Genomic DNA, 14,408 nt, shown 5'->3' on the forward strand with positions numbered 1-14,408 from the left:
AAAGCAACTTGGACACATATATTTGTTACCTAATTCCAACTGTCACATTTTTTTCTTTTAGAATTGCTGTTTGCTCCTCTGACACCTGCTCATTCTATAAGAACTCTTCTTCAAATAATTAATGAGGTTTACTGATTCAGATTTTATAAAATGGCTTCTCAATAATTACTTATCTTTTTACACTTCACAGCCAGAAGCCATTGTAAATCTCACTTTGTCTTCTTGACAAAAAATATGAGCCTTGTGAGAGAAGACTAGCCCATCTCATATGAGTGCATTCAGCACTTGGCATTTCATGTCTTTGAAAAGTATCTCAACTGAAACAGCCACTGCAGTTGCTCAAGATTCAAGATACCTTTATTACTGAGACACAATTCTAATTTTATCCACCCTCTTTAACAATCTGAAATAGACCTTCCTCAGCCATCCTGGAAGGCATTTTAAGCATTGTTGAACTAGGTCCTTGGAGACCCCAGCTCTAGCAGAAATCAGCAACTGGGTCTGGGCTGTCTCTCTGTCAGTTGGGCTTTTAGGTGGTGTGCACGTAGACCTCAGAATGGAACCATATGTATAGGATTTAATAAATATTTTGATGAAATTTTCCCACAGTATATAGCTAGACTATAATCAAGACTTCCAAATCCTACCCATTCAGTCCCATTCCAAATAATGCTCTTACTAACAGTTGGGCCAAATGGTATACGTCTGAGATTTTTTTTCTAAGGCTCATGCAGAAATGACTTGATTTTTTAGAGACTGAGATGGTAGTCCATCTCTTCAACATCTTTTGAAAATCAGGTTGAGGGAATTTCATTTCCAGTATCACAAGAAATGACACTTTGTACATATAATTGTCCATCAAACTACATGCAAAATTTTAAAGATATCTGGCAATATGGTAACAGCAAGACAAGGGCAGGGAGAGTGAGTGTCATTTCTGCAGAGTACTTGACAGTGAATAAATGCTTCTGCCAAAAATAAAACGGTTCAGTTGTGAAAAGTAAGGATCTTAATGTCTGTATCAATCCAACCATTCAAAAATACATGATTTCTAACTCTTTACAAGTGTACGTTCGTATGATCTTAGAGATAAGTTTGCACACTAAAGTCTTTGAATAATGTTGTTGACTAGGCCTGTTCCACCTTGATTCACTTTTGGTACCATCTCCTACCCTGTGAAAACACACAATGGGGACAAAGAAGTTGGCTACTGTATATTCATCGCAAGAAATGTGAGCTAGCTACAAAGCAGGTCAATATTAACAAACAGGCCAATTACTCTTGGTTCTCTGAATACAGCCTCTGTGCCTATTATCTATATAAGTTAAACAATAAATCAAGTCAAATTTCCTTAAAGAATATGCATCTTGAGAACTATCATTTTACAGCAGGAAAATGGAAAGGATAAATGTAAGCAAGTGATCACAGGCTGTAACTGACAGAGATATAGACGGTACCTGATGACTCATCTAACATAAAGGCCATGTTTTCGTTTCCTGAGAGGATGCTGAATGTTACTCTTCCATTCCTTCCTGCGTCTGCATCTTGAGCAGTTATGTGGTGCACCAAGGAGCCCACCTCAGCATCCTCTTTGACATGGGCGATGGGGAAAGATGTAAAAGTGGGGCTGTGGTCATTTACATCCAAAATCACGACTTTTGCCAACAGTGATCTCAATCGCCGGTCTGTCACATTCACAGCCTGATCGGATGCAGTTACTGTCAGGACAACAGTCGGAATTCTCTCTCTGTCAAGGGGGGATGCAGTGACCAACGTGCCAAATGAGGGGTGGATGAGAAATGGGTTCATTCCAGGGTGGTGGGCTTCAATGAAGTATTGTATTCTACTGTTCAAAAAACTGCCATCGCCGTCTTTGGCATTGAAGACGTGCACCAGAGTCCCGATGGGGGCATTCTCTTCCACGCTGATCACAATGAACTCTTCCCGGAAAGATGGGGTATGGTCATTCTCATCTTCCACAGCAACACTAAGGAAGACCATGCTATTCACGGGAGGGTCTCTGCTGTGGTCCTTAGTTACCACCCTGAAAAGATAATGAGACGTCATCTCATAATCCAGTTCCTTGGAGAGGAACAAGTCTCCTGTCGAGCTGTCGACTTCAAAGTGACCATCCTTGTCATCTGCAGCGATACTGAAATGTAACTTTCCACCATGATGTTGTTGAAGGTGATCAGGTGACTTTATCAAGCTCATTATCTTTGCAGGCTTCAAGTTTTCTGGTATAACTAAGTGTCTAATATTCTGAGAAGTGACAGCTCTCCCTTTGGATAGTGGTATCACCTGAAATAAGAATGCAAAGGAGCTGTTAATTTGGGGTTTTTTAAATAGTTTAATCGATACGGGTGCTGTGATTCTTTTGGAAGCTAATTCCTTCCAGTTGTGCAATACACATACGTTAATTGGTGAGAAAGTGTCTTTTCTTATGTAATTCCAGTATGTCTCCAAAGACTTAAAATTGCATAATATCTAAGAGATGAGAAAGTATAGGACTTTCCACTTCCCTGTTGGCTGCAATGGATGCAATGATTGTTTGGTGAGGCTATGCTGTGGCTTAGCTGAACTGTAGCCTTGTGGTTCTTCCATGACAGTGTGTGAGAGCTAGTTCTCCAAGCTACTCTTAAATCCTAGAGACCCATGTCTCCTTAATGACAACATCTGCATACATTTAAGTATCATCTGCCTTTGTTTATCTGAAACCAGAGTCTTGAGATATTATGATATAATTTTCTCCTAACCCACATATGTTTAATCAATAAAGAATATAATTTGGAAGCAACTCTTGGGAACATATATTGTTGATTAGTATACGTACCTTTATTAATGTTACTGATTATCATGCACTTCAACAAAAAAATCTTCCTATAAACAGTCATCTTGTTTTTGACGGGTTGGTGTCCCTTTTTCCTACTATGAAGACTTCCCACAACTTGTTTGCTCATTACAACTAAAAGAAAGCCTTAAAATACAAATCTTAAGTGCCTTTCCTAATTTTAAAAATAATTACAAAAACTATGCGATTTATTATTGGCCATTTGTTTACACACGTTTCTCCTGCAAATTTACCAGGTCCTTGCAATTAGGAAAAAGTAAAAGATACTTTTTGTTCTTCATAAACAGAACAGTAGGGCTTCCTAGGTGGCACAGTGGTTAAGAATCCACCTGCCAATGCAGAGGACACGGGTTCGATCCCTACTCCAGGAAGATCCCACATGCTGCGGAGCAACTAAGCCCGTGCGCCAAAAAAAAAAAAAAAAAAAAAAGAACACTATAAATGTCCATATAGTGATGAAGGTATCTTCTCAGTAACTGTACAAAGTTAAAATAAAAAATTATTTAAATCTAATCATTCCTCAAGTGACAATAAAATCACTTAATATAACATACACATACATTTGCAATGCTCTCTAAGAAGAGCATTCATATATTTAATGTATATACAATAAATCTATATTTGTATATACAATAAATAAAACCTTCAGAGTATCTTTCCACATTTTGTGTGATGTGAGCTATTACCTGAATATTAATAACTGCCTGTCCTTGAAGAGGAGGCAACCCCTGGTCACTGGCAATTATAGTCATCCTGTAAGATGGTCCATAATCGTGTGAAAGTACTCTGGTGGTTCTTATTTCACCACTGTTGGCATCAATCTTGAAGTGATCAGAACTACCTTCTATACACAAACACACACAAAATTAAGAAATTAATGCAGAATACAGAGAATTAATTAATCCAAATATACCTGTGATCATTTGAAAAATTTATTTACCTTAAGCTCTGTGAGAATATGAACATAAGAATAATGCTAAAAATATAGACAAGAAACATAACAGATTAAAGTAATTTTATTATGGAAATTTTCACATTTAAAAAAGTAGACAATGATATAATGAACTTTCATGTGCCTATCATCGAGCTTCAATATTTATCAACTCATGTGCCGTAACATCCAGCAATCTTACTCCCGGGCATGTATCCAGACAAGACTCTAATTCAAAAAGATACCTGCACCCTTGCATTCACAGCAGTGCGATTTACAATAGCCAAGGCATGGAAACAACCTAAATGTCCATCAACAGATGAGTGGATAAAGAATATGATACATATATACCATGGAATACTACTGAGCCATAAAAAAGAGTGAAATAATGCCATTTGCAGCAACATGGATGGACCTAGAGATTATCATACTAAGTGAAGTAAGTCAGACAGAGAAAGAGAAACACCATATGATATCACTTATATGTAGGAATCCAAAATATGACCCAAATGAACTTATCTATGAGACAGAAACAGACCCACAGACCTGGAGAACAGACTTGTGGTTGCCAAGGGGGAGGAGAGGTGGGGGAAGGTTGGATTGGGAGTTTGGGATTAGCAGATGCAAACTATTATATATAGAATGCATAAACAACAAGGTCCTACTGTATAGCCCAAGGAACTAAATTTAATATACTATTAAAAAACATATGGAAAAGAATTTAAACTAATAATAATATTTATCAACTCATGGCTGATCTTATTCCCCATTCACATATTTCCCTTCACCATCTTCTTTTGAAATAAATTTCAGAAATCATATCTTCTGTATGTTTTTCAAAATGCATCTCTAAAAGATAAGGAAAATCTTCATATGATCACAGTACCATATTATACTTTTAAAAATCAGTAATAATTGCTAAATATTATCAGATATCTATTTAATTTTTAAATTTCCAATCGTCTCATAAATATCTTATTTTTTTCAGTTAGTTCAAATTAGGTTCAACATAAACTCCGTATTTGCATGTCGCTTCAATCTATGCATTCCTGCCACCCGTCTCTTTATTTCATTCTTGCAACTCGTGTGCTGAAGACCTGGACCATGTATCCTGAAGCTTCCTGTGGTCTATGTTTGCCTGTGCTTATCTCCATATGTTTTTCTGTCCTCTGTGTTTTCCTTAGATTGGGAGGTAGACAGAGAATTTACCAGACTCAGGTTGTTTCGTGGGGAAGACTACTCATAACTGCTGTTTTGTGTTTTCCTTCAGAAATACATGTCTGATTGTCTCTTTTGGTGATGTGGGCCCCTGTTGGTGCACAGCCTAGATCCACTAATGATTCATTAAATGTTGCAAAGTATAACATTCTGAGTCTATGATCCCTTCTTCATTTACTAGCTGGAATGTATTACTAAAGAGCAACTTCTTATTTACTTATGGTGACTCAGTGGGACAGTTCATTATAGGAAAAGTCAGGATAAATGTTTGATGGTAAACTTTTATTTAACAGCCTTCAAAATAATGGATTGGTTTACTAATATCTTTCATTGCTCCAACTATAATTAAAGATTTGTTTAGTTTCTGTTTTAAGAATCGTTAGGTATAAATTTAAACATATTATGAGTTTCAATCTATTGCCAATAGTATCCCTATTGATGCTCAAATTGTTCCATTTTTGAACACTAGGATTCTCTTAAAGGTGGTTTCTGAGTCTTTGATATGGTCCTAGTCATCTTTAGCAGAACTCCCTGTATCTGGTGTGACAAAATGTTAGAGACTCATCTTGAAGGTTTCCTGTCCAAGACCTGAAATCAGTCATTTCTCCAAGGACTCCTGGTTCCTTCCACAGAATATGGTATTGGGAGCTTGTATTCTGCTCATTGCTTCTGGGTCATTGTTTCCAGGCCTTTTTCAATGGACAGAGAATACACACATGCACACACTAAAATATGTCATAAGTTTGTATTGGTACTCCTAAGTCAAACTGATTACAGCAGGGTTTTTGTTTGTTTGTTAAATAACAGATTTGTATTCTTTGATAAAATCTAAATATTTTAAACAATCCAAAACACTCAGACAATGTCTGTGCTAGTGGCTCCCTTTCATCCTTTTATTCAACTGTCAATGAGTCACTATCATGCAATAGATACTTTACCAGTTATAAGGGAAATAAAGGCAAATAAAAAAGAACTCCTGCCCTTAAGAAGTCAAAATACAGAGCAGGAAATTATGTAACATCCACTGGTTGTGATTTCTATGCTTCGATCCATTTACTTCATTTTCATAAGAGAATGAAAACTTTCATGAATGTGATATATATATCTCTTTGTTCCCATTATATTGATTTTTGTCCTGTTATTTTATCTTATATTTTGTAGTTGCCTCTGTTTTGCAATTGGATAAAGTTAAAGCAAAGGTATGAATAACATAACAGATATCACCATAACATATTTTTATATTGCTATGCCCCAGGTATCATTTTAGAAGCTAATTTTTTTTAAAATCCACATGTCGAACATTCAGAAATATATGATGACCATCTGTGTAACTATTTCCAGATTGGTAAAGTTCCAATACTTCTTCAAAATTTTTAAAGAAATGACAGAATATAACTACAGCAGAGGCCCTGCATGTACCTCCAAATCTCATTCCCTTTCTTCTTCCCTGTAGACAGCTTCTGTTCTAAAGTAGGAGTGTATCTTTCTAGTCCGTATACTCATGAGTAATATATAGCATGGTTTTGTTTCTTTCCAAATAACAGTATCATAGCAGGATTACAGCTTAATCTATTAATGTGTGTGCGTGCGTGTGTGTGTGTGTGTGTGTGTGTGTGCAGCAGGCTCACTGTTCCCAAACAATCCACTATGTCATCTTCCCAAGCATGAACACGATTGCCTTTGCATTTCTTTCTACTTTAAGGTCTTTCATCTCTTTTGTAATTTTCTACAATAAAGGTCTTAAATATCTTTTGTTGAAATGTTCCTCCCTATGCTTCTAATCAAGATGATACTGATCTGGGAGAGGGGGCAAACATATAATTTGAAGGTCTTTCTTTAAAGAAAATAGGACAATATTCCCATCCCAGAGGAGCCCATGCAAGCAAAGAGCCTTGAAGCCTAAGCATCACCATCTTTACAGTAAACCAGACCCCACACACAATGGTTTTCTTTGTTACAGTGAATGAAACCTTTGAAATCCTGCTAAGTTCTTGAAATGCTAGTGATTTTTGTATGTTGACACTGTTCCCAGAAATTTTTTATGTTATTGATTCCAGTGGTTTGCCTGTAGCATATTTGGGGGGTTCCATGTAGACAATTAAATTCTCTGCAGGTAAGGGCAATGTTGTCCCTTGCTTCCCTATGTTTATGTCAAACATGGCAAAGCAACAAATGTCTTTTAAAATGGTATAAAAACACAACGCCAACTAAAGTTAATCGCTGGAACCGATCTGAGGCCTGTGCATTCTCAAAGGAAAACATAAACATAAGCCTGTCTCAATAAAATTCCCGCTTATGCACACATGTGTGTACGTATGTGACATTCTTTTTTTTATTAATCCTATTTTTTTTACTGGGGTACAGTTGTTTTACAATGTTGTTTTAGTTTCTAATGTACAGCGAAGTGGAGTTCCCTGTGCTATACAGCAGGTTCTCATTAGTTATCTATTTTATACATATTAGTGTATATATGTCTGTCCCAATCTTCCAGTTCATCCCATCCCCTGCTTCCCCCCTTGGTGTCCATATGTTTGTTCTCTATATCTGTGTCTGTTTCTGCCTTGCAAACAGGTTCATCTGTACTATTCTTCTATATGAGTTAATATACAATATTGGTTTTTCTCTTTCTGACTTACTTCACAGTATTTTCTAAATATGATTTACTCTGACCCTAAGAATATTTAATTTTCATAGATATTCACAGATGCTTGGTACTCATAATCATGTCTTTATCCTCAATACCAACTTTTATCCATTAACTAGTACTTTCCTGTCAATAAAAGTTGATTTGCATTTTAGATTATTCATTTAAATAATAAGAAAATTATTCATTTAAAGTGGCTGATTGTTTGATTTCTATTTAGGACATAGAAAAAATAATATGATTTTACATTTAACTTTTAAGTTCTATTTTGTAAAGGTGATTCTATAAAATAACAAATGTATTCTATTTGCAATCTGGTGCTATTTTCAGTGTTAACTATTTTCCCAGAAGGAAGCAGATGGCTGGTAGACAAAAGAAGAAATTCTAAAAGCCCTTAATCCTTTATGGATAGTAATTTTTACCTGAAGATACTGAATATATAACTTCTGCATTGTTTCCTTCATCAAAATCCTTTGCAAACACAGTCGTAACCAACGTATTTACTGGCTGACCTTCCAGAACCTGTCATTAAGATAATGACTTACAAATTAGTCAATGAGACCTTAAAAAAGAAATATCAATGAATTTTTAAGTGAAAGAACACATTACTACTAAGCGTTATTTTTAAACTACTTTTAAATCCACACATAATGCAAATGTCTACCATATAAAAGTTATATGGGTATAAATCCATGAAAAGAATTCACTTAACAAATTTACATGTTTTGCTCAATTTGAACAAATTATCTACACATGTAAGCTAATTTTGAGGAAAAAATGAAATAAAATTGACTAAAAAAGATCTTAGATTTTTGATGCATTTTAAGAATTCTAGCATCTTCTTATTTATCACCTTCTCAGCACAGTTTTTAAAAGGTCCAAAATATACCAACAAAAAAACAAACCATTATTTCAGGAAACATACCTTATTAATTAACAGAAACTTCCTGGAATACTGAAATGCACATGTGGAATTGAACTCCAAGTTTAGGGTCCTACTGCACAATTAAGCCATGATATATCACACATAAAACGACATTAGTAAAATCATAAGGATAGTATCATAATGCTCTGCGTTGGTAGAATTTTCTTTAAATACAATTTTGGAAGATGAGTTTAAAGTGATTAACTTCCTCAATACCTCTTTTGAGGTTTTCAATACACATACCTGATCTCAATTTGTATGTCCAGTTGTTTTAGAGCAATAGCTTCCCAACTTTTTACTCATAAAACCCAGTCATTTAAAAAAAAAAGTATGAATGCCTCCAAGATACATTTATTAATTATGTACATGAACTAATATGCTAATTTATAATGTACATTATAAAACATACAAAAACATGGAAATGAAAAGATAAGATCACATAAAAATCATGAGACGTTTCCACACATGCCTGCAAAGATCAAACGTTACAATCTCTGGGTCCACGCCCCTTCAGTTTAGTGCTAAACAGATTTTTCTCCTATCTTCAACTAATCACCATAGAGATGTGTTCCAATTGCCCATAAGGAGCTCTAGACAAAGAAATGCATGCAAATTACTGGAAAAAAGCAAACAAACCACCAATCCATTTCTCACCAATATTGATAATAAAGTACCATTATGTTGCATACAATGGACAGAACTGCTTTATCAAAAAACAACTGAATGTGTGATCCCAAATACCACATATAAGTATTTTCTTTTCTTTTTTTAATTGTGGGGTTTTTTTGACATGTGGGCAATGCTAAATCTAGAAAGGTATGCATTTCCGCACCAAGACTGATTGGATACATTCACGCTTTTGACCACAAGGTGGTGCTCAAAACAAGTGACAGAATATCACAAAGGCTGCACAGCGCCTTGACTCCACATACCTTGATGTGTAATTCCTTCCCAGGGAGGCACTGCGGGAAATACGGCCTGTTATCATTGATGTCCGTGACTGAGACATACACCAGCATGGTGGCGTTGCGCGGCGGGGAGCCGTGGTCGGTCACTAGGACAGTCACCTGATGGTGCACCCGTTGTTCGTGATCCAAGGCCACCCAGCTGATAAGTTCGCCTGAGGAGCACAGAGCAGGATGGAAGAGGCTGACGCTTGTGCTAGAATTTTGGCATTGGGAACCACCAATTCAATCCCAGACCGATTCCCAGAAAGGAAAATCAGATATAAAGCTCTAAAGCATAATTTCCAAGACCACATACTTCAGTAATCTGGCTCTACTGTGAAAAGAATTTTCTTAAGTTTCTTCTGCCACCTTCAATTTCTCACTCTTTCAAATTATCTACCATCAACCATTTGAACTAAAGAATGAATTCATAACAACAAATGATAAAATACTCTGTGGGGATTTAATAATAACTTAGAAGATGTAAAGCTACAGCATATTCCCCCTTTATACTGAATGTATGGAAAGCACCTCAGCTCTGACATCACGAGTTCTGGGTTTGGGTCCCAGTTTCTCCACCTCAGACGCAGAAGGACTTCTCTGACCCTTCTTCCTAGGACTATCAGACACTAATGCAGTCATAAATTTAAAAGTACTTTGTAAGCTGTAAATGATTATGAACATGGAAGCTGTTATCATTACTTAAAATAGTGGCAAAATATCTTTGTGAAAATCAGATACATTCCTAGGCAATGGTTTGTCTTTTATGCATGGAGTTATTTATGGTTATGTCACAAAATATATGTGTAGCGAGGGCAGTGACTTCCCAAATAACTCTTCATGCTTTACAAGACATATTTTACATATTCTTGCTCAAAACTGTCTTCTATGCAACTTCCCTCGTGTTTCACGCATAAATTGGGGTGTAAAATTGTCACTGCCTCTACCTACTGCTAAGGGCCGTCTCCGGTAGCCCATCTCCCACTGCAGAGTTCTACCAGGAGTTAATTTTCTCACTATTTATGAAAATTTTTATTTGTGAGAAAGTAACCTTGAAGCAACTACTACCTAACATTGCCATTTCTAAGATCTTCTTGCCCTCTTCCCCCAAATGAAATGACAGTGTGTAGAACAAAACAGAAAGTGAAAACAGGAACAAAAAGAATTCATATTTGGATAAGTTGCTGAATTGATGAAGCTTTACTGCTGTGTTTACCGTATCCATTTACTATATCAACTATATAAAGTGTTTATTGTAAGTGTGATTCTAACAAAAAAGACAAAGAAAACAACTGCATTTTTAAAGTTCCAAAATGTAATTCTCCTCGGAAAACCCTAAGTCCTGAATGGTGAACAGATTTTTACTTGCTGAACCAACTCCGGCCGACAAGTAGCAGCTCTTTAGAAAGACCAGGAGGCTCACCCGGGGCAGGGTGTGTAAGTACCACTTAGGGTTCCGTGGGAGTGGGGGGTTCGGGTCACTACCAAGGCTGCTCAGAGCCCCGGATGTGGAGGGCAGCATGCTACGCTCTGGAGGCTGACCTCGATCCCTGCGCTGCCACACTGTCCCCAGCCCCAGTGAACAGGAACTGTTTACGAGTATGTAGCCTTCCAAGTCCCTTCATACACTTTAACTCTTTACCCCCCAGAACAGGACACGGAGCATGGTGAGAATCCTCTCCTCTGTTCAAGGTAAGGAAACTGAGTCCTGAGGGGAAGCTTCTTGCCTCTAGCCATACAGTAGTTCTAGGAATGGACACCTGGTCTTTTGAATCTGGGTGCTGGACTAATTGTGGGAGAGAAGGTCATGGGGGAACCAAATGTATATTTCAGTTTATTTCAAAAAAAATAAATAAATAAATAAATTACCGAGTGCAATGGGAAACCTAGAGAACTATTTAGCACACGGAAGTAAAGAGCAAGCAGGACCATTCTGTGCAGCCGGTACAGTCTGTGCTGTGCTGGGGCCCAGCTCAGGAATAAATGCGAGCGAGATCTAGCTTGCAATCTGTTGGCAGGCCTTGTGCCCTGGTGTAAAGCTCCATCTGCTGGAGGAAGGGGCACCTTTTCCTCATTCACACAACAGGCACTTTGAAGGTAATTAGAATTGAATTCAAATTTTGTCTCACTATACTGCAAGGGTCACCATGTACAAAGACCACAACATGGATGGTGCCTCCTGGAATTGTACAAAGTGGTGACCTTCTCACTTCCTTCTAGCTCCGTGACCTTGGGCATGTTACTTGAGCTATCTGAGTCTCAGTTTCTCCAACTATATGGTTGCAGAATAAACATGGTTCATTTGTTGGTAGTTGCAGGAATTAAAATCCTTGTAAATGTATATAATCTAATAACATTTGTATATTCAACTTAATTAAGTCTTGAAAAAAACCTCAGGGTAAATATTTGCCCTTTCTCTATGGTTCCCTCATCAAAATGAGAATGGGGAAATATATCAAAAGAGTGATTTTGAAATCTTAAAATCTTAAAACATGGATTATTTTCTAGTTTTTCATCGATGACATTTATATTTTAGAAAACATTATTTGAAAAATTTTAAAGACATCTACAAATGAAAAAGAGCAGTGGTGGGGGTGGAATTAGACTTCACACAAGAATTTATCCAGTCCAGTTCTGAGTGTACCTCTAACTCAGAATAAGAACCATATATGGACAGCATGCGGGTGTGAGGCAAGAGAAGTATTTAATCATTGAAGGGAAAATTCTATTCAGTTTTGACTTCACTTTAAAATCACAATACTATAATCAAGGAAGATATCTACTAAAAACTGGAATTTTAACTATGTTTGCACGAATGTTATAACTAAAAGATCTGAGTTTTGTCAATTCCAATTTTAAAGGAATAAGCGCAAGCTACAAAATGCTACCTGTATTAGGATTCATCTTGAAGAATTTTCCATCAGACAAAAGGAAATATGACAGCTGTCCATTCTTTCCCGAGTCTCTGTCAATTGCTGTAATTTTGCCTATTACCCCTTGGGGAACAGGACTCTCCTCGACTTTCAAAAACAAGACATCATGCAAGAAGGTAGGGGAATTGTCATTCTCATCCAGGACATGAACAATTACCGAAGTGCTCACATTTTGCGACCTTCTGTCCTCCGGGATCCAGGCAAACACTCTAAAATTATACGTTTGTGTGGACTCGTAGTCGAGCTGTCGCCGCAAATAAATCCAACCCGTGTGAGGATGGACGCCAAACGCAGCCGAGTCTGCGCTGGACTCCAGCGCGTACCGGAGCTGCGGGGGTGTCCGCTGCGGGCCAAGCGGGCAGGCCTGGATCTGCAGGACTGGGGTCATCGGCGAGAGGGACTCACTCACTTCTGCCTGATAGACCAAATGCTCAAAAGTCAAAGACGGGCTTTGTTCTTGCTGTTCGATAACGACGGTCAGCACTAACAGGGATGCCCGAGGAGGAATGCCGAGGTCCTGGGCCACGAGGGTCAGTGCGTACTCGCGGGGCCCAGCGCCTGCGAGGCTCTCACGGAGGAACACCACACCCAGCCCCGAGTCAATGGAAAAGACGCCCGGGCTCTGGCTGGCAATGGCGTAGCGGATGAACCCGTTGGGCCCGCTGTCTTTGTCTGCTGCACGGGCGCGGTACAAGGCTGTGCCAGGCCGTGTGCTCTGGGAGATCGTAACCCCATCGGAGGCTTTCGGAAACACCGGGCGGTTGTCATTGACATCGATGACAGTGATGCTGACCTCTGTGCTGCTGCAGGCGGCGGAGCTGCCGAGCTGTGCTTGGACGGTGAGCACGACCACGGGCTGCGTTTCGTGATCTAGTGGCTTCTGGGTTCGAATGGTGCCCAGCCATGGGTGAATGCAGAACTTTCCGTCCAGATCACCAGAGGAGATCCTATAAAAAATTGGCTCTGAGGAATCTGAAAAGGAAAAAAAAAAGAAAGAACGAAACAAAAGGAGAAAGCAATCACTTTATGCTAAAAGAATGTACCTACTGGAAAACACTGAGAACTGAAAGCATTAATGTATATTACATCCACAGAGAGTACGATGTGATGTCTCACATCTTCCTCACCTCTCCAAAGCCTGTTGATAAGTGGACACATGGTTTCAGATGTGTTACTGGACAAAAGTAATGTCCAGTGGACAAGGAGCAAGCCACAGGTTTCAACATCTTCCTTCTTGCATTAAGTGAAAGGGAAAGATATTCAGAAAATAATGTGGATGCCTGTTTTATATTCTGTTTTGTGTATTTGAGGAAGCAAAGTCAAGTTTACACTGATGTTTCTCTGTATCTACTGATAAAAGGCAAATACCTTCCCTAAAAGGGAAGGGAAGGAGAGAAGATGGTTAGGGTTACGGAGCAGGACAAGATCTTTGGACAGGTAATTCACGTCTAGGAATTTTTCTTGCAGAAAAATCCATATGTCACACAAGGATATTTGCTTGAGTGTTATTTGGACAAGCACAAATTATTGTAAATCATTCAAATTGATAGCAAAAGGGAAATGTTTAAACAAAGCATAGTTTATATCTAAGTTGAAATACTATGCAACTTTTTAAAAAATGAGATGGAATGATGTCCAGTTACTTGGAAAACTGTCCACAATATACAAAGTGGGGGGAAAAGGTCATTGTAGAACAACAAAGATCTTTGGATGTATTTTTATAAAAAAATTTTGGAATTGTGTGTGTGTGTGGACACGCACGTGCACACTTGCATATGTACATGCTTTGAGGAGTGGGTTAAAAGTATCTATTACTTTTGTGATTAGAAAAAAAAAAAAGTAGGATGAAAATAATGTAGAAGGAACAAAGAGCAAGCCATAGATTGTATGGTCTCATTTCTCACATACAGAAAAGGAAAGATTTATTCAAGACTGTACGACCTAAGAAAACATAGAAAA

General features: G+C 37.9%; 1 protein-coding gene across 2 annotated transcripts in view; it reads right to left on the reverse strand.

Annotated features, from left to right (window-relative positions):
* Positions 1-14,408, reverse strand: part of DCHS2 (dachsous cadherin-related 2) — a 279,417-nt gene that overhangs the window by 96,298 nt on the left and 168,711 nt on the right. For both annotated transcript variants that reach the window (XM_057727664.1, XM_057727665.1), the window contains exons 5-9: positions 12,405-13,421; positions 9,502-9,689; positions 8,067-8,166; positions 3,538-3,695; positions 1,458-2,301 (exon numbers count right to left, since the gene is read on the reverse strand). In XM_057727664.1, coding sequence (XP_057583647.1) covers positions 1,458-2,301; positions 3,538-3,695; positions 8,067-8,166; positions 9,502-9,689; positions 12,405-13,421 — 2,307 coding nt within the window. The remainder of the gene's footprint in view (positions 1-1,457; positions 2,302-3,537; positions 3,696-8,066; positions 8,167-9,501; positions 9,690-12,404; positions 13,422-14,408) is intronic.

Source organism: Hippopotamus amphibius, chromosome 3, assembly GCF_030028045.1.
Source record: "Hippopotamus amphibius kiboko isolate mHipAmp2 chromosome 3, mHipAmp2.hap2, whole genome shotgun sequence".
Lineage (NCBI taxonomy): Eukaryota > Metazoa > Chordata > Mammalia > Artiodactyla > Hippopotamidae > Hippopotamus > Hippopotamus amphibius.